The sequence below is a fragment of the Aulonocara sp. 'chitande type north' Nkhata Bay genome, linkage group LG23 (assembly GCF_057382095.1).
Source record: "Aulonocara sp. 'chitande type north' Nkhata Bay isolate Kocher_YH1m ecotype deep benthic linkage group LG23, A_spYH_male_GT1.1, whole genome shotgun sequence".
NCBI lineage: Eukaryota > Metazoa > Chordata > Actinopteri > Cichliformes > Cichlidae > Aulonocara > Aulonocara sp. 'chitande type north' Nkhata Bay.
Window position 1 is genome coordinate 45,852,248 of NC_141365.1, and position 24,566 is coordinate 45,876,813.

General features: G+C 40.1%; 3 protein-coding genes across 3 annotated transcripts in view; all 3 read left to right on the forward strand.

Moving 5' to 3' along the window:
• LOC147302771 (ribonuclease inhibitor-like) overlaps positions 1-24,566 on the forward strand; it is a 192,669-nt gene that overhangs the window by 154,988 nt on the left and 13,115 nt on the right. The window lies entirely within an intron of this gene.
• Positions 1,788-3,596, forward strand: LOC147302779 (uncharacterized). The gene is made up of 3 exons (XM_086284493.1): positions 1,788-2,211; positions 2,468-2,750; positions 2,932-3,596. The coding sequence occupies exons 1-3, from the start codon at positions 2,006-2,008 to the stop codon at positions 3,472-3,474; spliced, it is 1,032 nt and encodes a 343-aa protein (XP_086140619.1). The 5' UTR covers positions 1,788-2,005; the 3' UTR covers positions 3,475-3,596.
• LOC147302780 (NLR family CARD domain-containing protein 3-like) lies at positions 19,665-24,493 on the forward strand. Its single transcript, XM_086284446.1, has 3 exons — positions 19,665-19,938; positions 22,466-24,236; positions 24,316-24,493. The coding sequence occupies exons 1-3, from the start codon at positions 19,665-19,667 to the stop codon at positions 24,491-24,493; spliced, it is 2,223 nt and encodes a 740-aa protein (XP_086140572.1).

Consider the following 24,566-nt stretch of genomic DNA (forward strand, 5'->3'; position numbering starts at 1 on the left):
CCTCCATCCATGCTTGCAAAGTTCTTGAATTGGCTAAACTGAGGGCTTTTTGTGGTTGGCTAATTGGTGTTCAGTTTTGCAAGTAAGTGCCTTCAGGTGTATATTTGAGTGGTTGCAATTACCCGATGTGTTTTGTATTTTGGATACATGTGTTTTCCAAATGGCACCCTGAAATTTCATTTTTGAACGAAGTGTCTTATGTATGAAATAGAGTGTAGTATGCAGGACCATGTGTGTTGCATAAAGGAGTAAGTGTGTTGCATAATTGCAACCAGAGTGCAAAGCAGCACTTTTGTTTAAGGTATGGGTACATGTGTTTGAGGTATGGTAACAAAAGGTTCAAGTTGTGTTACTTTAGTATAAGCATGGGTTTATAGTGTTCAAGCAACGAGCAAAAACTGTATTAAAAACATGAGTCAGCATTACTGAAGTGACACTTTAACGATGCTTCACATCACCGTGTTTATGATGATAAAACATGTTCTCTCGTTAGTAGATGTCTGCGCTGACACTTGTCATGAAAATGTCCCGAGCCAGGGTTCCTCTTCAATTACCATTGATCATTACAGTTTTTGCCCGTTGCTTGAACACTATAAACCCATGCTTAGACTAAAGTAACACAACGTGAAGCTGTTGTTACCATACCTCAAACACATGTACCCCTACCTTAAACAAAAGCGCTGCTTTGCACCCCAGTACCAATTATGCAACACACCTACTCCCTCATGCAACACACATGGTCCTGCATGCTACACTCTATTTCATACATAAGACACTTCGCTCACAAAATGAAATCTCAGGGTGCCATTCGGAAAACACATGTATCCAAAATACAAAACACATCGGGTAATTGCAACCACTCAAATACACACCTGAAGGCACCTACTTGCAAAACCGAACACCAATTAGCCAACTACAAAAAGCCCTCAGCGTAGCCATTCCAAGAACTTTGCAAGCATGGATGGAGGGAGAGCAAGAGGATATTTACCCCGGTGCCTAGCGGGAGAGGACATTGCTTGCGATGTTGATGAGGTCCTGTGGCCAGACCCCAACAGACGGCGGGATCCATGAGCCCACTTATGCACAATTGTCATGGTTTTTTGTGTTTACAGTATAGTGTTTTTTCTATTGCAGTACTATTGTGTTGTTGTTGTTTTATTTGCTGTACCTGTATTCATGGTACTGCAATGTACAGTATTGAGTAGGTCTATTTGCGTTTATGGTTGTTTGGAAATGTGTCTCCTGTAAATGTGCTTTCTGAATAAACAATGGGAATCAAGGACTGCAGTGTTTTATGTACAGCAGACTAGTGTGTTCCCCCTGATCTGTGAGTGTTTGCATATGGTGCAGGTATGTGTCATTTTGTCAACAGAGTTACATTTTGACAAAGGAATGTTAGGTTTTGACAGCAGAGTTTAGGTTTTGGGAGTAGAGTTCCAATTTGGCACAGATGTGAATGGTATATTTCCCAGTGTTGTGTCATGTGTACTTGTGTGTACAGTTTTGGCACAGCGAGCGGGGTTTTGCAAAATGTGTTCAAGCAGTGGGCAAAAACTGTAATATGAACAGTCACATAAAATTCATTCCAGTTTTTTTTTTGCCTTTGCTTCAATTACAGTTTTTGCTCGTTGCTTGAACACTATAAACCCATGCTTAGACTAAAGTAACACAACTTGAAGCTTTTGTTACCATACCCCAAACACATGTACCCATACCTTAAACAAAAGCGCTGCTTTGCACTCTGGTTGCAATTATGCAACACACTTACTCCTTTATGCAACACACATGGTCCTGCATGCTACACTCTATTTCATACATAAGACACTTCGTTCAAAAATGAAATTTCAGGGTGCCATTTGGAAAACACATGTATCCAAAATACAAAACACATCGGGTAATTGCAACCACTCAAATATACACCTGAAGGCACTTACTTGCAAAACTGAACACCAATTAGCCAACCACAAAAAGCCCTCAGTTTAGCCAATTCAAGAACTTTGCAAGCATGGATGGAGGGAGAGCAAGAGGAAGAGGAGGAGGAGGTCAAAGAGGCCACGCACAGACCCATATTTCTGATGATATAAGAGCAACTTTGGTGGACCATGTCATCAACCACGGCCTGACTATGAGGGAAGCTGGGCAGAGAGTCCACCCACATCTAAGCCGCTTCACAGTGGCATCTGTAATAAGAAAATTCCGACTAGAAAACAGGTCTGTCTTCATCTCACTGCCTTCTACTCTACTCAGATGGTTTTCATAGTACTGTTCTACAGTTACCATATCAAGTGTACAGGGTATTGCAGGGTGCTAATGCTCCTTTTGCAGCCAAAGTGGTAGTTTCTGTGAAACATACCATGATTACTTATATTGAAGTACAGTGTTGTACAGTGGATGATACAGTATATACAGTGAAGTACTGTAAGAAAAATAAGCAAACCGATGACAATATGTGGTTGTATTTCTCTAGAATGACTCGAAGACCTTCTGGGGGAGGACGCCAACGCCTGTTCACACAACGGCAGGAACTTGCTGTTGTGGACCTAGTGAGGGCAGACAATGCCATCCGTCTCCACCAGCTACGACGGAAAATACTTGCAGACAGGCGAGTGTTCAGCAACATAGACCATGTGAGCATCACCACCATCAGACGCATCTTGGGTAAACACAGCATCACCATGAAGCAGCTCTACAGAGTCCCATTCGAGAGGAACAGTGACAGGGTCAAAGGACTTCGAGCTGAATATGTACGGGTACGTGTAACTGTCCCTTACATTTACAATAGAGTATTGGTGAAGTCCAGTAGCAGCTGAATATGTACCATATCAGTACCACATGGATCCATTCTGAGAGCTACACAGGTACCTGTGTGATGGGGTGAGGGTGCTGTATGTGTAGCACTGTAGTACAGTGATATGTTCCCCTTTTTTTCAGAGAATCTTGGCCATGGATGGAGCTGCACAGCCTCATGAATACATTTTCATTGATGAAGCTGGATTCGACCTGAGCAAAACAAGACGACGGGGTCGTAATGTAATTGGCCAAAGGGCAATTGTGCACGTCCCAGGGCAGCGCGGGGGAAACATCACATTATGTGCCGCCATATGCCTTCGAGGGCTTCTGCACCATCATGCAATACTAGGTCCATACAATAGCCAACACATACTCACATTTCTAGATTCTCTCCATGATATAGTTGTACAGAACAGACCAGATCAGCCCAGGTTTGTGGTGATATGGGATAATGTCAGTTTCCATCGGGCTGCTCTGGTCCAGGCCTGGTTCTCCAACCAAAGTCAACTTGAAGTGGTATGCTTGCCCCCTTACTCACCATTTTTAAACCCTATAGAGGAATTTTTTTCGGCTTGGAGATGGCGTGTATATGACCGCCAACTACATGCCTGCATGCCTCTTCTGCAGGCAATGGAACAGGCCTGCGGCGACATTCAGGTGACAGCAATCCATGGATGGTTTTGACATGGAAGAGGATATTTTCCCCGGTGCCCAGCGGGAGAAGACATTGCTTGCGATGTTGATGAGGTCCTGTGGCCAGACCCCAACAGACGGCGGGATCCATGAGCCCACGTATGCACAATTGTCATGATTTTTTGTGTGTACAGTATAGTGTTTTTTCTATTACTGTATTATGGGGTTTTTTTTGTTTTGGTTTTTTTTGCTTTATCTGTATTCATGGTACTGCAATGTACAATATTGAGTAGGTCTATTTGCTTTTTTGGTTGTTTGCAAATGTGTCTCCTGAAAATATGCCTTCTGAATGAACAATGGAAATCAAAGACTGCAGTGCTTTATATAAAGTAGACTAGTGTGTTCCCCCTGCTCTGTAGGTGTTTGCATATGATGCAAGTATGTGTCATTTTGTCAACAGAGTTACATTTTGACAAAGGAATGTTAGGTTTTGATAGCAGAGTTTAGGTTTTGAGAGTAGAGTTTCAATTTGGTGCAGATGTGAATGGTATATTTCCCAGTGTTGTGTCATGTTTACTTGTGTTTAGGGTTTTGGCACAATGAGCAAAGTTTTGCAAAATGTGTTCAGGCAACGGGCAAAAACTGTAAAGCAACAAAATACGCTGATACTTTTGGTAAACGACCATGTGACTAACATGCGTGTCTCACCTGCTCTTGTTCATCTGTTCTGTCCTCGTTCTCCTCTCTCTCCCTCTTTGTGCTGACAATCATCAAATATACAGATATTTACAAACTCTTCAGATAAAAACACTTTTTTAATTGTAACATCAAATCAGACTAAATGTTTATTTTTTTAGATTGATAAATATAAAAACATATTTGTTAACTTTAAGAGTAAAGAGAGAAACTGTCTGTATTTCTTAATAGCAAATGGCACCAAATTGTATTCAAATTGAGCCACACTTATGGAGCTCCACAGTTCTTTTTCTGGTGTTTTGGTTGACATCTCTTGATGTTCCCATGTCACAGAAACAGACTCAGTGTTTTGCCTTATATGCATCCACAGCTGTGCCACCAACTTACTCACATGGACTCTACAAACCTATCAGAAGCTTCTTCAGCTCAGAATCGAATCGTCTGGAGTTTTCTTATTAATTAACAATAAACTTAGTGTATATGTACTCCTTAATATGATGAAAGTGATAATAAATAGAAGCTCTGTCTCTCTTTATTCTGACATTTAACTAATTCAAAAGATATTTCAATATTTATCTAAAACAAAAGTTTAATCTAAATTGATGTTGTACAGTAAAAATGTTTTATGTTTTCTCCCTAAAGTGTAAATATCTGGTTACAAATGTGAATATCCTGCTGTGTACTGAAATCCCTCTTGTTTTGCATAGAAATATACTGAACAACATACAAAGCATAATATATAAAATAACATCTACCTGAGTTTTTTCTTTGAAAGAAGCCTCTAATGTCCATTCTTATATTTCAGTACATAACTGAAACCGATTTAGTCGGGGAGGGTAAGAACTGAAAATATGAAATAAACACACGTAAGCTAAGACTCTCTAAAAAAATAGCATTTGTTCGGCTTTTCATTTCGCCATTTGTTGATTCACTCGAAGAGCAAGTAACGTAATATTGGTCAAGTGATCAGTTTGATATCAATCTTTCGTGATGCACCGTCATATTTACATTATTTGTACAGTACGAATGATTTTCTTTGGTACCTGGTCAAACTTAAGCTCTCCTTAGTATGGCTGGCTCCGTTTCTCCAACTGCGCACTCACTGCTGGCAGCAGCTGCCCCGCCCCCTCGCTCAGTCGCTTAGTGCCTGAGCTCGGATCATACCAATATCAGGGGGGATTCACGCACAGTCGTAAATTCCCACAGTGTGCACTATGTGCTTCGAATATTGTGTGTACTTTTTGTTTTATACAGTTGTCAGCCAGGCATCTAACTATGAAAAATTACACTCCAAAAGACCCCGGGCTTCTGACAAAACAACCCGGGCTTAAGCCCAGTAAGCCACCCCCACGCTCCGCCCCTGTTGAGCATTATAGCAAAACAAACAAACAAACAAAACGAACAAAAAAACAACAACAACAACAACAATAAGCACAAAGCTAAAAGAGTCAGCACAAAAAGAAAGAACAGTCATTGAAGGATTTGAACCAAAGGCAAAAAATAACGTGCAAAAAAAGGGCAGTCGTGATTATAAAATAGGGAGTTTTTTTTTTAACATAGGTTAAACTCTTTAAATAAAACAACAAGTTTATGAGCTTTCTTGTTATTCACAAGTTTCAGCGATTTAGCCCAGAGTCTAAAGTCATTCAGCCATCTGTTTATACATGGTTTAGCTTTAAAGTATCTGCATTTGTGAAGAAAAAATTTTCCCATCGTAAAGAAAACTCCCTTAAAATATGGACAATAACAAACCTGCTAAATTCCTTCCAGAATCTCTGTGTAAAAGAACAGTACCAAAAAAGATGTGTCACAGTTTCTGGATGATCCCCACAGAAAGTACAATTAGTATTAATGTCCCTTTTAAATTTTACCATGTAGTGACTGGCTGGATAACATTTATGTAGAATTTTAAATGAGACTTCTTTCACCTTATTTACAATCAAATATTTATGGGGGACCATCCAGACTGTCTTCCACTTGATATCTGGAACATATCGGTTCCAATAAGATATTACATATGGGAGAGAGACGATATCTTCTTGGAATAAACTACGTATTCTCTTATTGCTGTTACCAAGTTCCTGTGAAAAGCAGATTTTTCCTATTGGTAACTCAGCTGGATCAGGGAGAGCATAGGTGTCAAACTCTGGCCCGCGAAGCCATACCAAATTATTATTAGAGCTGGCCTACTGGTATTATACAGCTAATATATATATTGTTTAGTATTAAGCTTCACTTGTTCCATATTCAGTTTTTCAGAAAAACTTGTTTGAGTCCATAAGAAGAGATTCATTCTTAAATCTGGAGGAAGATTTTTTTTTCAGTAAATATTAATGTTAGCCCGCGACCTTGTTCCAGTTTTGAATTTTGGCCCACTGTGTATTTGAGTTTGACACCCCTGAGGGAGAGTGACTGAGGTAGATATTGAGCTGTCAGTGTTTTTATATAATATTAAAGTCCCTGAGGGTATGGCACCAAGCACCATTGAGAATTCCTGAACACTGATTGGAAAATTATATAGTGCAATAAAGTCGTTGTAAGTAAGTAGTTGTCCCTCTTTATTAACCAGCTGAGCCACCAATAGGATCCCATTTTGGACCCAAGTTTCCAGGAAAAGTGATTTATTTTTCTATAAAATATCTCTGTTGTTCCAGATGAGGTATTTGTGAGGTGAGAAGTTGTGTTTATAAATGAGGGTCCACGCTAAGAGGACCTGCTTATGGAAGGATGAAAGCTTTACAGGGAGTTTCTCAACATTGTAATTACAATTTAAAACAAAATTAAAGCCACCAAAACGAGAGAAAATATAATGTGGTATAAAGTTCCAGATAGAGGTAGGGTTTTTAAGAAAATGTTTGGCCCAATTAATTTTGAAAGTGTTATTTAAAGTAGAAAAGTCTAAAACGTTAAGCCCACCTGATTCGTACTTATTCATCACAACAGTTTTTCTAATATAATGCGTACGGTTTTTCCATATAAAATTAAAGAGCATACAGTCAATATCTTTACTAATTTTCTTATCCAGATGTAAGGAGACAGCAGCATATGTTAATCGGGATATCCCTTCTGCTTTAGTAATTAACACTGTACCTTTCAAAGACAAGTCCCTTTGCAGCCACTGGTTGAACTTTTTTAGGGTTTTCTGTATAATTGGAGTGAAGTTTGAAGAGAATCTTGATTTTTGGTCTTTGGATATTAACAGTCCCAAGTATGTGACTTCTTGTTTAACAGAGATATTACAGATAGTATTTGCAGGGCAGTCTTTAAATGCTAGTAACTCACACTTTTTTAGATTTAGGCATAAACCAGAGGCCTCAGAGAAATCACTAATCACAGTAAGAGCTGGAGGGATTTGGTTTGCATTCTTCAAGAAGAGTGTGGTGTCATCGGCTAACTGGCTGATGACGAGCTCCTTATCAGCTATGGTGATTCCTTGTACAACACTGTTTGAAATATTAGTTGCAAGAATTTGTGTACAAAGTAAAAATAAATATGGTGAAATAGGACATCCTTGGCGAATACCACGTTTCAGGTCAAATCTCGGGGTGGAGCCGTTAATCATTTTAATAGAACTATTGCCATTTGTGTATAAGGTTTTGACAGCTTTACAGAAAAACTTGCCAAAGCCAAATTTTTCCAAAGAGTGGAAAATAAATTGATGTTCAATTGTATCAAAAGCCTTATAAAAATCCAGGAAGAGAATGAAGCTATTGTCAGATACCAAATCAGAGTAATCAAGTAAATCCAAAACCAGTCTAATGTTATTAGAAATGTGTCTGTTTCTCATAAAGCCCGATTGTGTCTCATCAATAATTGTTTCCAAGACCTCTTTAATTCTGTTAGCAAGTATTAAAGCCATAACCTTATAGTCATTATTGAGCAGGGAGATGGGTCTCCAATTATCAATAAAGAGTAAGTCTTTGTTTGGTTTTGGAATAAGTGTTATGAGACCTTGAGTAAGAGAAGGAGGGAGGATGTTATTCTCTATACTTTCTGTAAAAACCTGCAGTAAAAATGGAGCCAGGAGATTAGAAAATGATTTATAAAACTCTGCAGTCAAACCATCTGTGCCGGGAGATTTATTGGCCTTAAGTGCAGAAATGGAATTACAAACTTCCTCCACAGTCAGAGGGCTGTCACAATAACTTCTATCTTCCACAACAATAGATTTTAGGTTTTTAATATTATTGAAAAATCCTGTTGAGACAGCCTCATTATATTTTGAGTTGTATAGTTTAGTATAGAATTCGGCACAGAAATGTGAAATTTCTCCAGGATTGTCAGAGACAATGCCATTAATATTTAGTTGATGAATAGAGTTTGTTTTTGATCTGTATTTTTCAAGTCTGAAAAAGTAAGCAGAATTTTGTTCGCCCTCCTCCAGCCACCTCTTCCTGGATCTTATGAAAGCACCCTCAGCCTTGCGTCGATATAAACCGTCCAGTTTATTTTGAAGTTCTAGTAAACTTAATTTATCTTCCTCTGAGATTTCTTCTGGAGACTTCTGGTAATAAGAGGCAATTCTGCTTATTACTTCTTGTTCTTCAGCTTTCCTTAATTTAGCAATTTGACTCCCATATCTTCTCAAGAATTTGCATGCTTCAAATTTAAAAAGTTCCCAATTGGTACAAAAGGACTTCTCTCTGTTAGCTTTGTTCCAATAATAAACAATTAATTTATTAATCTGCATGTTAACCATTTTATCTTTTAGTAAAGAATTATTTAACTTCCAATAAGAGAATTTATGAGGTATATTATCCAGTGTAAACATTCGGACGTTAATGTAAATTGCTCTATGATCAGTGAGGGGCGTGGCAAGTATATTAATGGTAATATTATCTTTATCAATACAGTCAGAAACAAGCCAAAAGTCAATACGTGATTGCCTGGATCCTGTCTTATTGCTCCAAGTAAAGAGTCTATCATCTGGAAATTTTTCTCTCCAAATATCCACAAGATTAAATTTTCCCATGAAATTTTTTAAGTTTGCACTGTATGAAGACTGCTGCCCTGGAGGCCACCTATCAACCGTATTGTCTAAAGCAATGTTAAAGTCTCCACCAATTAAGAGGACTGAATTTGGGTATTTGGAGAGCCAGCAATTAATTCTTTCTTCTAAGGAGTCAAGTAATTTATCATTTTCAGTTTTATTATTGTAACCATATATATTTACTGCAATGAAAGTACTGTTATTGTGTCTGATTAGTGAGCAGAGGTAGTGTCCTAAGGTGTCACAGTCAGAGTGTAACACATCTCCAGAAAAATAATTTTTAAGCGTGCCAACTCCAGCAGAACGCTCAGAGCCATGGGACAACCAGACTTCATTACCCCATTGTGATTTCCAAAAATTTGTATCAGCAGGTGTGGAATGACTCTCTTGGAAAAAGCAAAAATCTGTTTTAAATTGTTTGGCAAATAAAAACAAAGCTTTGCGTTTACATGTTTGTCTTAAACCCCTGGTATTAAGAGAAACAAATGAAAAAGACAAAGTTATTAGAAAAAAGAAAGAGAAAAAGTAAGTTCTAAACTTCTACAACTAAGAATAGATCTATAGGATAAGGGGACCGGGTGCTGCACAATTTAGGTAGTAGAACAGTAAAAACCCTGAGTGGCTAAGCTTATAAAAATACAGTATTTAACTATCTGCTATGGTTTAAATATAGCATTTTATAGATAAACACACTCTTCAACACAAAATAAAACTTTAACCTGAGGGTGAAAATATCAAGTTCACCATGTAAACAAGCTTACAGAAATGTCATTTCGGAGACTGAATAAGCGTCTCTATGAAGGAGGGAAAACTTCTGATCCACTGATGAATCCTCGGCCTCCCACGAAATAAGCCGGCTTACCCTCCTTACGGGCTTTGTCTATCATCGGCCACAGTTTGTCACGACGTTCTCTGTCCTCCCTGGACAGATCTTCAGCGAACCTCAAATGATTGTCCTGCAGGTAGGAGGATGTTTTGGCTGCTTTCCATACAGCATCTCTGTAGATTCGGGAGGTGAACTGCACGATGATGCCTCTAGGTCTGGTGCTACCTTGTCGCTTGGCTCCGAGTCGGTGTACGGTGTCGATGACGTCAGGCAGCCTATGATTTTGTTCTGGCAGAACAGACTGGCATATCACAGTCACCTTTCCCCTTACGTCTTCTTTCTCAGCCTCCCTGACTCCATGTAGTCTGAGATTCCACCTCCTGGAATATCTTTCCAACTCAGAGATTCTCTGTTGGCAGTTGTCCACTCGACCTTCCTCTTTAGTTACTTTTTTTTCCAAGTCGCAAACTTTCCCCTTCATATCTTTCATTTCCGCGCACACAAAATCAATCGTCTTTGTGAGACCCTCAATCTGGAGCGTATTCTCTTTCACCATGTTCGAGTTCTCTCTCACCATGCTCTCAATGTTATCAGACCTGGTGTTTATTAGTGCCGACAGACGAGAAATTATCTCATTTACATCAACTGGGTCAGAGTTGCTGCGTTCGTACATCACCTTCTTCGGAGCTGGCGATTTGAGAGGTGTAACAGGGAGAGGTGGGAACTCATCCACTTCTTCTTCGGCTAACGTGAGTGCCACCGTAGTAGCTGCGTAGTTATGGAAGCTATCCATTAGCACGTTGCTGGGCGTAGCACTCTCCTCGTTAGCATTCTCAGGCGCTATCTTAGACTTGGAACTTTCCAGTCCCCTTTTCGCTCCTTTCTGATTAAGCATTCTGCTGCTTCTTGCCCTATGATTGCTGCATCTTCTCTTATTTAGTGAATTGTTAGTGTTAGCAGCATAAAGTTGAGGTTTTACCGTTGTTCACGAACTTTCTGTGCAGAACTCGGTAGAGAGCGTCTACTCACTCCGCCATTTGGCACACCCCCGATCGGGTAGTGACAGTGTCCAAATTCATCGGCTGCATCCTCCCGAGGACCCGGCCTTCGCGGCGTACGTGGGCTGGGTCCTCAGAAGGTTGGATATGCTGGAAGTAAACAGCTGGGGAAATTGGACGGTCTAGCCTTCTGATTAGCGTCACCGCTGTCTCGGTGGAGTTTAATAAACTCGGCTGTCTGTTCCTTGCTATCTGCAATATAACAGGACACTGGAGTAAATTCTCGACCGTCTCATACTTCTGTTTAATCAGTTTTCTGTTTGATGTTTATTCAGCTGTGTAAAAACCAAGGAGGAACCCACCCGGGGGATTAATAAAGTTTTATTTTATCTAATCTAATCTAATAACTTTAATCTCAGCCAAACCGATTTACTCACGAACAAACAAAACACTGAAAAAAGCCAAACAATAACATTTTTAGGTTGTCTAAGTAAGTTATGCAGGCCCGTGCAGAGGGGGGGGGGGCTGGAGGGGCTTGAGCACCCGCCCCTTTCCTGATGGGTGCCCAAAGTGCCCTTTTGTTGAGGCAACTTTTAAAAAACATTTTTTTTTAAATTTATTTTTATGTGTGTGTGCGTGCAGAGTCCTGTCTGTGCCCCTCAACAATAATATTTAACTATTAATCACAGTTTTGCTAAATAAAAGGATCTGGCTTGCATCAGTCACATGATCACATTTAACCAATGATCGCCCTTGATGGCAGAACGCGCTGGTTACGAGCCGGGAACGAACTCACAAAGAGCACACGCATTTTTAGCGGTCCGGAGCTGTAGGAGAAACACAAGTTAACTCAGAGACACAGACTGATGCGACAAACCCAGTAAGTAGGTGTACAGCGCACACTGTAGTGTGTAGCACACAGGAGTATTGGCTTATTACGTACACGTTGGTAAGTTGTCTTGTGGCAATTTGACGAACTGAAACAAACGAGCGTGCTGTGTGTGCAACAACGTGACAAACATTACCTGTCCTTTTATTAACTGCACATGTAGTGCTGGTCATAGCTGCTGGCTACCTGTGTAAGGCTGTCATGGGTCTGTAGCTCTGTCACCGTTTTAGGGAACATATTTAGTTTTAAAGTAAGTTACAGAGCATTTCCTGCCTTTCTGAGGGGATTATATTTCACTAAAAACGATCTAATATGCATGTCCACATAATAATTATTATAATTATAATATATTAAAAAACACACGCTGTATTTTAAAGAACATACTTTAAGAAGCAGATTATATTAGATTTATATTTTAAATAAGACAAAAGTTGGATTTTACAGCAGCAAAATGATTGTATCTCTGCAGTTTAAACATGTAATAAGCTTTGCCCTGCACAGAGTGGATAGTGAAACAAATGGAATCATCATAAATACATTATTTCATATTTATTACTTCCCCCTCCTCATTGCTTTATTATTGTAGCTCTAGTAATAAATAATAATGTAAGGATTCTGGATCAGCACCATGATGCCCATAGTATATACAGTATTCTGAAGAAGGTCTAAAATGTCACTGTGTGTGCGTGCATGTGCTTGTTTTATGTATATGGTTTTTTTTAATTATTACTCATGATATAACATTGTCCAGACATGGCTGGTAAGGACATGAGGAGGAAACAGTAGGAGCTGTGTGAGGCTACTAAAGGCAGTGCTATAACATTTTTCTCTCATCATTTTATTATAGATTAAGTGCTGGAGTTGTTAGGTGTGGATAATTAGATTATAGTTTATTGCAATAGCAAGTTGTGCCTTGTTCTCAGATGGACAGCAAGTGGAGAGTGATATATGAAATGATGGGATGGAAGGAAGAAGAGAAGCAAAGAGTGATTCACAGGCAGAGCCTAATTTGTTTCTCACAGTTTTTTGTTGCCTTATGGTTCCAAGCGCTGTCACCAATCTTTGCATTTTGTTATTATCTTATGACACTTGTTTAATCAGCTACCATCTCTCCTATGGACTTTTTAATGTCTACAGTCTCAGATCAACACAGCCCTGCCCTTCAGCACTATCCACAGCAACCCCTCAACAGCAACATTGTACCCATCAGGTAAAACATCGGCTACGTTTGCTTTGCCTTGTCGCCACCTCACAACAGTGATATAGTATGATGCAATCCCATATTAGATTGTTGATGAATGTGTGTTGTTGTTATTCAGCCTGGTTCAATGTGCCCCTTTTTAACTTTGAGCACCCGCCCCTTTAAACGTCTCTGCACGGCCCTGGACTTATATATCACCTTTAACCTGAGTAGCGAAAGTCCGCGGTGATCTGAAAACGATGTGCCGGGAGTTGTGCCGTTCTCGGTGGCTTCAGTGACCCTCGAGCTCCCGGCTGGCTATAGTGCTGGTGGGTAGCAGACGTCTCCGAAAACGTCGAAGCACTTTTGCAAATATGCGGTATCTTGATAAACTGAGCAGATATTTGATGTTTACACAGCTACTTTCTCGCCTGAAAATATGTTAAAAGTTTATTTTGTGACCCAGAAAGATTAGTATGAGTAATTTTAAAACTTAGTAGCGGCCGCCAAATTGAGGAACTGGATTTGGTGGTCATGAAAATGGCATTAAACAAGTCCCCAGGGACAGATGGACTCACTACTAATTTTTATCAATTCTTCTGGAAGGACCTAAGAACTTTATTGTTTGATGCATTAAAGGAATCGATAGAGAAAAAAAGAACTGATGCCGAGCATGAAACAAGCGCTGATAACCCTGATCCCTAAATCGGGTAAGGATAAAAGAATTTTAGACAATTTAAGACCCATCACCTTAAACACTGACTATAAGATCCTGTCTGGAGCTGTAGCTGAGAGGCTAAAGAAAGGCATCTCAAACATTATCAGTGAAACACAATCAGGTTTTTTGAAAGGAAGACTAATTCATAACAATATTGGGCTGGTTTTGGACCTCCTTGAGTACAGTGAAATAATCCAAGATGTCACGGTCCTGAGTCTGTGGACTCAGTGTTTTTCTGTTTGTATTAGTTATCTTTGATTTCATGATGTGTTTTGATTCTCTTGGGTTTGATTTTTGTCGCTAGTATTCCTAACTCCCTAGGTCCTTGGCATTTCTTGTGTTCTCCTTCTTAGGTCGTGGTTCTGTGTTACTTCTGTTAGTATACAGTCATCTCTGTCAGTGTGTCTCTTGTTCTGTCACTGTATCCCCTAGTTTAGTCCACGTCTGTTCAGTTTCCTGTTTTACTTTGAAAGTCTGTGTACTATGTCAATGTGTTGAGTTTTGCCGCCCCTTGTCTTGTCATGTCTGATGAGTCCCAGCTGTGTTCTCCTCCTGTTTCACATTCCCTAATCACCTCAGTATGTATTTAAGCCCTGTGTTTTTCTCTGCCAGTTGTTGCGTCCTCCACGTTTGTTGTGTGTGTATTCGTTGTCGTCTACCTTCATCATCTCCAGTCTAGTTAGTTTAAGTTGTTGTTTATGTATCGCCAAGGGTGACTCACCAGCAAATAAAGCTCTCGTTTAAGTTAATGTTTTGTCTCCGAGTCCTGCACGTGGGTCCAGCCACTGACAGCCACACAACTCATCGTGACACAAGAGAGAGGATACATCCTGTTCTTGGATTTTTACAAAGCATTTGACTCAGTTGAACATACGTTCATATTCAAAACTCTGCAGTCTTTTGGTTTTGGACAGGAATTTATCAATGTTATAGAGATGCTATATAATGACATTAACAGCTCTGTTTTGCTAGAACATGGTACATGTTCAAGGTTTGAGGTTAATAGAGGGATAAGGCAGGGATGTAGCAGCTCACCACTTCTGTTCATCATGGTTGCTGAGCTGTTGTCTATTTTGATTAAAAACAGTCACATTGAGGGGTTAACTGTGATGGGTGAACAGATAATAATCAGTCAGCTCGCAGATGATACCACCCTGTTTCTAAAAAATGAGGACCAGATTCCTTTAGCCTTACAGGCGATCAACCACTTCTCCAAAGCTTCTGGCCTACAGCTGAATATTAATGAATAAGAAATTCTAGCTCTGCATGAGTGTACCCTGCAAGCAATAGATAATATACAGATCAAAAAAAGAGGTTAAGTATCTGGGCATTGTAATTTGCAAGGATAAGACATCAACAGAAAATAAGAATATCTGTGCCAATATAGAAAAGTGTAAGTCTATTTTAAACAGGTGGCTGCAAAGGGACATAACTCTGTTTGGGAGAATCTTGCTAACCAAAATGGACAGTCTGTCCAGACTAATCTATCCAGCCTTTTCTCTGCCCATATCTCCAAAACTAATTAAATCTATAAATAATCTTAATTTTAGGTTCATATGGAGGAACAAATGTCATTATATAAAGAAAAATGATATGATTAAGAATTATGAAGAGGGTGGGGCTAATGCCATTGACTTTGATGTTATGAATGGTGTACTAAAACTGAAATGGTTAAGATCTTTCATTAGGAACAAAAATTCCTTTTGGAACATTATTCCCAGTGTGATTTTTGGCAAAATGGGTGGAATAGACTTTTTGTTACGTTGTGACTTTGATTGCAGTTCGTTACCTGTTAAACTCTCAGCTTTCCATCAGCAGGTCCTTCTCTACTGGAAATTAATCTACAAACAACTTTACTCCTCACAATACCCCTATATGGAACAACAGGTATATCCGTTTGTGTAGGAAATCTGTGTACATGGATGAATGGAGATCTAAAGGGATTTGGGCTGTAGCTCATTTTACGGATGATAATGGGGTCTTATTAAAACATGAGACGTTTTGTGAGAAATTTGATGTAAGATGTACTGCTAACAGATATAAATCCCTAGTGAAAGCCATTCCAGTCCCTTTGAGATTAAGGATAAAAGAAGATATTGTGCACTCTAAAATTTCTCCTGGACTGAGGCAGCTCTGCATAGCTGGAGCTGAATTTGGTGACAGCAGGTTTACAAACAAAGTGATCAGGAATATTTTGATCAACGACATTTGCCCTAATCTGGTTAAAAGAAATTATATCCTTAAAGAATTTGAGACCATGGAGGTTAAGGCGATAAGAAAAAAGTATATTTCACTTCCTCTTTCCCCTAAAGTAAAAGAGGTTCACTTTAAAATCATTAATGAGGTTTATCCAACCAATGAATTCTTAAGACGGAAATTTAACTTAGATGTGAACGCCTGCACATTTTGTGAAAATGATATTGAAAGTCTGGATCACTTGTTTTTCTACTGTGAATCAGTGCACTCCTTCTGGACTGACATGTGGAGCTGGCTACAGTCCAGGAGAATTCAGTTACCACATTTGACGGTGACAGTAATAAAGTTTGGAATACTTGCTGAGAATGCAGATTTTGACCTGTTGATTAGGACGATTTTGTTAATGGGAAAATTTTTTCTTCACAAATGCAGATACTTTAAAGCTAAACCATGTATAAACAGAAGGCTGAATGACTTTAAACTCTGGGCTAAATCGCTGAAACTTGTGAATAACAAGAAAGCTCATAAACTTGTTGTTTTATTTAACGAGTTTAATCTATGTTAAAAAAAAAAGAAACCTCCCTATTTTATAATCATGACTGCCATTTTTTGCTCATGGTATTTTTTGCCTTTGGTTCAAATCCTTCAAAATACATACAAAATCAGTATCGATACTGACGTAAATTAATAGAAATAGAGATGGACCGATACGTAATATCGCATCGGTCCATCTCTATTTCCCTGTCTGGATTAAGGAAGGTTGTAAAAGCAGCTCGATGTACAACCTGTTCTTTGGATCCTCTACCAGCCTGGGCTATAAAGGAACTGTGGTCAGCATTAGGACCCTACATTCTGTTTCTTTTAAATACTTCATTGAGTCTTTCCTGAATGTTTTAAATCAGCTGTGGTAGTACCAATCTTGAAAAAGCCTGGACTGGATGTTGACATGGTCGCAAATAGGGCAGGGTATCGTCACTGATTTCTAGAATCGATTTGATTCCGATTCACAAGGTCCTGAATCAATTCGATCCACGATTCGATTCAATTCGATTTGAATCTGGGAAATTTTGCCTCAGACAGTCAGAAATATTATAATTCAGATCAGTACATTTACATATTTTTGTATCTATAAAAAGGAAGCTGACACTCGCAAGACTTTATCAAAGGTGTGAGCATCACAGCAGAGGCCTTTGTGTCAAAGTAGCTGAAGATAAAACAGAAAAACATGAAGGTGGTTTTATAAAAATATTCTACAGTAGATCAAAAACGAAAGAAAACCATTAATCGACATATGAACATTACCTCTGAAGTTACAGCGGTTTTATGACAGACACAGCGTTTTGCAATTTGCATAATTTTAAAAAGTTTAAATTTGTTCAGAAGCCTGTTGAACGGCAGAAATTAGGTTTTCTTTTCGGAAGTAAGTAAAAGGAAAAAAACAGCGGCCGACAGCGCTGTAAACAACGGTAGACTTGTGCGTAACAAGCAAGCGAATAATGCAGAAAACAGATTTTTAGACAGGAAACTGTGTGTGTGAGAGAGAGAGAGAGAGAGCTGTGCATGACGTGTGATTTTATCCTGGTGGAAGCAAAACAGCAAAAGTCAGAGTGAGTTCATGACGATGTTTATGTGAAGCGTAGTTTGGATCTTCTTTTGCTGCTGGTTCAGTCAATATTGTTTGGAGAGAGATAAAACTAACAGCTTTAGAATCAGCGTAAAAAGGACGTAAACACAAAGCTCGGAGCCGCCGAAACATCAGAATCAGCGAGCTGTCGGCTTTCAGCCCCGACCGTGTCCGTGCCATCGGGTGAGAAAGGCGACATCTCACTGATTCTGATGTGTCGGCGGCTCTGAGCTTTGTGTTTACGTCTTTGTGCAGAATCCGTGTTCCTGCTCTCATTTACTGTTTCAGCTGTTTGGTGGTTGTTAAAGTTTTGTGAGGTTTAACCTGAGATTCTGGCGTTGGTGCAAAATGCAGCTGCTCGCATTTTAACAAGAACTGGGAAATTTGAGCACATTACCCCTGTTCTGAGATGTCTTCACTGGCTACCTTGTCAGGTTTGAGCAGATTTTAAGGTCCTGCTGCTCACCTACAAGGCTTTAAACGGATTGGCACCTTCATACCTCTCCGACCTTTTACACCTTTATGTTCCATCTCGTGCTCTCCGATCTCAGGACTCTGGTCTTCTAAAAGTTCTTAGAGCCAGAAAAAAGACAATTGGAGAGCTTTTTCTTTTCATGCCCCGTTTCTGTGGAACAACCTCCCACAAGATATTCGGCAGGCTGCTCTGTGGAGGTTTTTAAAACCAAGTTGAAGACACATTTGTTCACCCGATCCTACATGTCTTAATTCTATGGCTTTTAGTTTTTAAATTTTTATTGTTTTTAACTTGTATTGTGTCTTTTACCTGTATTGCTATGTATCGCTTTTATTTTATTTATCTCTTTAGTTGTACAGCACTTTGTTTGAAAGCGCTTTATAAATAAAGTTATTATTATTATTATTATTACAAGGTCCACGTTTACGGGAACATCTGCTACAGATATGGGAGAATATTTGATTTCTATTGTAGACAGAAGCCACGGGTGTGTTCAGTCAGACGTTTAGAATAAACTTTGGTCTATAAATGTGTTTCATGATTTATTTTTAACTCCAACTGCTTATTTGTACTATGCTTTCATTTCAGAGTGCAATGAGAAATAAAAAGGATATTTTCAATAAAACTGTCACGATCCTGGGTCTGTGACTCAGTGTTTTCTGTTTTGTATTGTTAATCTTTGATTTCATGATGTATCTTTGTTTATTCTTACGTTTTGGTTCTGTGTTTTGTTGTACCTCTAAGTTCAGTCTTTCTATTTCCTGCTTTGTTGTGAAGGTCCGTGTCTCATGTCAGTGTGTTTAGTTTGCGTTTCCTCTGTCTCGTCTTGTCAATCACTCCCAGCTGTGTCCTCCTTCTGTGTCTCATTCCCTCGTTATCCCTCTGTGTATTTAAACCTTGTGTTTGCCTCTGTTAGTTGCTGGTTTGTCTGTGTATCTGTCAGGGTCCTGGGTCTCCTGAGCTAGTGGTTTCAGTTCTTTGTGATTTTTGTGTTATGTCAGTTTAGTTTGTGAGTTATTCTATGCTTCCTAGGTTTTGATTCCCTGCCCCCCTTGTTTCTCTGTGCACTCTGTTCTGTGTTTAGTCTTCTCTGTCCATTTGTTCCGCCCTGTGTTGTTGCCTTCTGTGTCTCCCTCTGTGTAACTGTCTATATAGTGATGTGTTGTGGTGCTTTGCTCCCACCCCTTGTGTTCCGTGTTTTCGTCTTCCCTTCGTGTACTATTAGTTTTTAGGTTTTTGCTTAGTTTCCATGCTCACCTTCGCCATTTCTGTTTGTATCACCATGTGATGAATAAACTCACTTGCATCTGAGCTGCCTGCATAAAGGGTCCTTTGATAATTTACACACGGCTCGCAAACCGTGACAAAAACACTGGAAAAATTGGGCTGTTCTAAAACGTTTGACGGGTAGTGTATATATTTAGTTTATATATTTTCTTTATTTATAATAGTTTGTTTTATATTGTAGCAAAGTGTTACTTGGATACTTCTCTATGTGCTTCTTCATGTGCAATTTTGTTGCATTCTGAGCCTTAGAAATTTATTGTGATGAACTGCTGTTAGAATCAAGTTAAATTCTGATAAATCAGACAATTACCTCTCCAGCTGTTGTTACAGTCTTTGTTTATCGGGTCCTTACAGGGTAAAATATGACGACACCTAAAGAAATCCTTCTGGGGACTTTGGAGGATTTGGGACGTGATGACTTTGAAAAATTTAAGTGGCATCTGAAGAACGGGTCTGTAGAAGGTTTACCAGCAATCCCAGTGAGTAAACTGGAGAATGCAGAGAGGACGGACATAGTGGATCTGATGTTTGATACCTACTCTATCAACACTTTTGAAGTCACTAAAAATCTTTTGGGGAGGATAAACGAGAATGATCTGTTGGAGAATTTAAATAAAACCATCCCAGAACCCACAGGTAAGTCAGGGAATGACTAAACAAAAAATACATAAACAATAAAAACCTTAGTTAACATTACACAGGTGCCATTAAAATCCATATAAATAATAAATCCAAAGCACTTGCCAACACTTTCAGGAGTGAGAGACTGCAGAAAGCCAACAGTTTGTGTTTTATGCATCTGCACAAATAACCTCCTGTGTACACATGAATATCTGCTCTTTGGGTTGGTTTGATTAAAATGGGACCAGCAGCAGGTTTTCTGCCCATTTTACAGATTTATATTGTCAGATTGGTTTTAGAGCTGTTTTATCAACATAAATGAGGCGACAACAACAGTTTGGGACACGTCACAAATATGATCAAAGTGCTTTCTCTTAAATCTATTTACCAGTTGAAGGTAAAGTTAAAAAAATGGCTGCCATTTCTTTCTGCTGTTTGGAGACCCAAACAAAAAAATGCCCAGACAGTAAATGCTTTTTATTATGGTTTATAAACAGGACACTAAGGTGATTGGTCAAAGGTTGGAGGAAAGCCACAGTTCTCCTTATATGACTAAAATCCACCATTTCAGCTCATGTTTTTTCTTCTGCAGCTTTCTGGGAGATTCCACTTCAGCCTTCTGCTGGCAACGCTCCCGTTACCAAGCTTCCCTTAGGCAGCATCATTAGAAGACATAGCATACATTTACACTGCTATGCAGATGACACCCAGCTCCATCTGTCCATGAAGTCAGATAACACACACCAATGAGTTAAACTGCAGGAATGTCTTAAAGACACAAAGACCTGGATGGCCGCTAACTTTCTGCTTCTTAATTCAGATAAAACTGAGGTAATTGTACTCGGCCCTGAAAATCTTAGAAATATGGTATCTAAGCAGATTCTTACTCTGGATGGCATTACCTTGGCCTCCAGTAACGCTGTGAGGAACCTTGGAGTCATTTTTGACCAGGACATGTCCTTCAACGCACATATTAAACAAACATGTAAGACTGCTTTCTTCCATTTGTGCAACTAAAGTTAGAAATATCCTGTCTCAGAGAGACTCTGAAAAACTAGTTCATGCATTTATTACTTCCAGGCTGGACGACTGTAATTCATTATTATCAGGATGTCCAAAAAACTCGCTGAAAAGCCTTCAGCTAATCCAAAATGCTGCAGCAAGAGTCCTGACAGGGACTAGAAAGAGAGAGCAGATTTCTCCTGTATCGGCTTCCCTTCATTGGCTTCCTGTTAAATCCAGAATTGAATTCAAAATCCTGCTCCTCACATACAAGGTCTTAAATAATCAGGCCCCATCTTATCTTAATGACCTTGTAGTACCATATGACCCTGTTAGAGCACTTCGCTCTCGCTCTGCAGGCCTACTTGTTGTTCACAGAGTATTTAAAAGTAGAATGGGAGGCAGAGCCTTCAGTTTTCAGGACCCAAAAAGATATTTGTTTTTTTTTTCAGTTGTATTATTGTAGGTTCTTTATCTTACAATATAAAGCACATTGGGGTGACTGTTGTTGTTATTTGGAGGAATTAAAAAAAAACTTTTATACTTGAAATTCTTTCATTTATTCTACATATTTATTCATCACTGGCTCCATAGTGTTGTTTATGTAATATGTGAAATGTTGCTAGTATTGATTTGGTGCTGTATAAATAAACATAATTAAATCGAATGTGTCTCTATAAAACCTGCCCTCAGTTATAACCCAAGTGTCAGGGCTCAATGGCTCATGAAAAGGAATGGAGTCAAGCACAGAACCAAAAAACGGAGGCTGAGTGACTTTTAACAGAAATGTATTTTACTAGATTTCTTGACGGAGAAAGCTGAATCACGGCTAAATTCAACAGCAAGCGAGGTATTATGAGAAGTGCAGAGCTGAGGCCAGAACATAAGCTGAGGCAGGTCAAAGGAACAACAGGGGCAGAAACGGGCGAATAGAAACTATCCAGGATCACTGGAACAAAGGAGATAATAATCAGAGTGGTCCACAGTGTAGTGAATGAGTCCAAGATTTAAAAACTAAGAGGTGTTACGTGGCTGCAGGTGGAGATCAGCTGGAGGAGGAGATGAATTAAATCTGGGTACAGAGTGAGATGTGGGTGCACAGGGAGGCAGGCAGGTGAGGATGGCAGTTTGCAAGAGTGAGTTTTCCCAGCAGTGGCAGGCCAGAATCCTGAGGCGTGACTTATGGCGAGAGTTGGAAGATATATCCAGGTGCCGACTAGGGAACAGGAAAAGAGGGTTACGCGAAACAAGCTGAGGAGCACAAGACAAAATGTGAGGCAGAGAACTGACTGTGGTAAGCACACAATCTGGAGAAGGTTCATTGTGAGTGCTGCTCATAAATACTGCCGGAGTAATTGGCAACAGGTGAGGAGCACGGAGGAGTGAGGAGGGCTCCACCCAGGGGAGGAGAGCTGATGCTGTGGAAAGTTACTCAGACTCACCCGGATCATGACACCAAGAGTCCAGTGAACTGAACACATAACCACAGTAACCAGAATGCAGTTTTCTCATTTGTGTCATTTGCTGTTTATTCATGCAGAGATTCTCACTGAGTGTCAGCTCAAACTCAAGTCAGACCTGAAGCAGAAGTTCCAGTGTGTGCTCGAGGGGATTTCTACAACAGAAAACCCGACCCTCCTGAGTCAGATCTACACAGAGCTCTATATCACAGGGGGAGGGACTGCAGAGGTCAATGATGAACATGAGGTCAGACAGATTGAAACAGCATCCAGGAAACCAGACAGACCAGAAACAACCATCAGACAAGAAGACATCTTTAAACTCCCACCTGGAAGAGATAAACCAATCAGAACAGTGCTGACAATGGGAGTGGCTGGCATTGGGAAAACAGTCCTAACACAGAAGTTCACTCTGGACTGGGCTGAAGACAAAGCCAACCAGGACATCCAGTTCATGTTTCCATTCACTTTCAGAGAGCTGAATCTGCTGAAAGAGGAAAAGTTCAGCTTGGTGGAACTTGTTCATCACTTCTTTACTGAAACCAAAAAAGCAGGAATCTACATCTTTGAAGACTTCCAGGTTGTGTTCATCTTTGATGGTCTGGATGAGTGTCGACCTCCTCTGGACTTCCACAAAACTACAATCCTGACTGACCCTAGAAAGTCCACCTCAGTGGATGTGCTGCTGATAAACCTCATCAGGGGGAAACTGCTTCCCTCTGCTCGCCTCTGGATAACCACACGACCTGCAGCAGCCAATCAGATCCCTCCTGACTGTGTTGGCGTGGTGACAGAGGTCAGAGGGTTCACTGACCCACAGAAGGAGGAGTACTTCAGGAAGAGATTCGGAGATTCGGAGCAGGCCAGCAGCATCATCTCCCACATCAAGACATCACGAAGCCTCCACATCATGTGCCACATCCCAGTCTTCTGCTGGATCACTGCTACAGTTCTGGAGTTTGTCATGAAGAACAAAGAGAGCGAAGATCTGCCTAAGACTCTCACAGAGCTCTACCTACGCCTTGTGCTATTTCACCTAAAAACGAAGGACATCAAGTATGATGGAGGAGCTGAGACAGAGTCGTGCAGGAAGATCATTGAGTCTCTGGGAAAACTGGCCTTTGATCAGCTGCAGAAAGGAAACCTGATCTTCTATGAATCAGACCTGACAGAGTGTGGCATCGATATCAGAGCAGCCTCAGTGTACTCAGGAGTGTTCACACAGATCTTTAAAGCTGATGAGTGCCACATGTTCAACAACGTTGTTTACTGTTTCATCCATCTGAGCATTCAGGAGTTCTTTGCTGCTCTTCATGTCTATCTGACCTTCATCAACTCTGGAGTCAACCTGCTTAAGAAACAATCTCCTCGCTTTAAAATCTTCCAGAAAACACTTACTGTAAAAGACTTCTACCAGAGTGCTGTGGACAAAGCCTTAGAGAGTCCAAATGGACACCTGGACTTGTTCCTCCGCTTCCTCCTGGGTCTTTCACTGCAGACCAATCAGGATCTCCTATGCATGCTGACACAGACAGGAAGTAGCTCACAGACCAATCAGGAAACAGTTCACTACATCAAGAAGAAGCTCAGTGGGAAACTGTCTGCAGAGAAAAGCATCAACCTGTTCCACTGTCTGAATGAACTGGATGATCGTTCTCTAGTGGAGGAGATCCAACAGTCCCTGAGATCAGGACGTCTCTCCACAGATCAACTGTCTCCTGCTCAGTGGTCGGCTCTGGTCTTCATCTTACTGTCATCAGATCTGGATGAGTTCGACCTGGAGAAATACTCCCGTTCAGAGAAGGCATTTTTGAAGCTGCTGCCAGTGGTCAAAGCATCCAAGAAAGTGCTGTAAGTGAATCTATGAACAAATATGTTTAATAATGCTAGATGAATAAAAGAATATGTCTCCATTGTTATTCTTCCTCAGGCTGAGAGATTGTAAACTCTCAAAAAGAAGCTTTGAAGCTTTGTCTGAAATTCTCAGCTCCCCATCCAATCATCTGAGAGAGCTGGACCTGAGCTCGAACTACCTGCAGGATTCAGGATTGGATTTGCTGTGTGTTGGACTAAAGAGTCCTGACTGTAAACTTGAAACTCTCAGGTAAGGATACAGACTTTTTGACACTTTTTGACTCTTAAATCTGTAAGTTTATCTTGATGCGGACGTTCAAAGTCAGC

Excerpts from the sequence above, each read along its gene's own strand:
- LOC147302779 (XM_086284493.1), top strand. The coding sequence starts at position 2,006 with ATGGATGGAGGGAGAGCAAGAGGAAGAGGAGGAGGAGGTCAAAGAGGC. Across the intron at positions 2,212-2,467 it reads AAATTCCGACTAGAAAACAG|AATGACTCGAAGACCTTCTG; the intron begins GTCTGTCTTCAT and ends GTATTTCTCTAG. Across the intron at positions 2,751-2,931 it reads TTCGAGCTGAATATGTACGG|AGAATCTTGGCCATGGATGG; the intron begins GTACGTGTAACT and ends CCTTTTTTTCAG.
- LOC147302780 (XM_086284446.1), top strand. The coding sequence starts at position 19,665 with ATGACGACACCTAAAGAAATCCTTCTGGGGACTTTGGAGGATTTGGGA. Across the intron at positions 19,939-22,465 it reads AACCATCCCAGAACCCACAG|AGATTCTCACTGAGTGTCAG; the intron begins GTAAGTCAGGGA and ends TTATTCATGCAG. Across the intron at positions 24,237-24,315 it reads AAAGCATCCAAGAAAGTGCT|GCTGAGAGATTGTAAACTCT; the intron begins GTAAGTGAATCT and ends ATTCTTCCTCAG.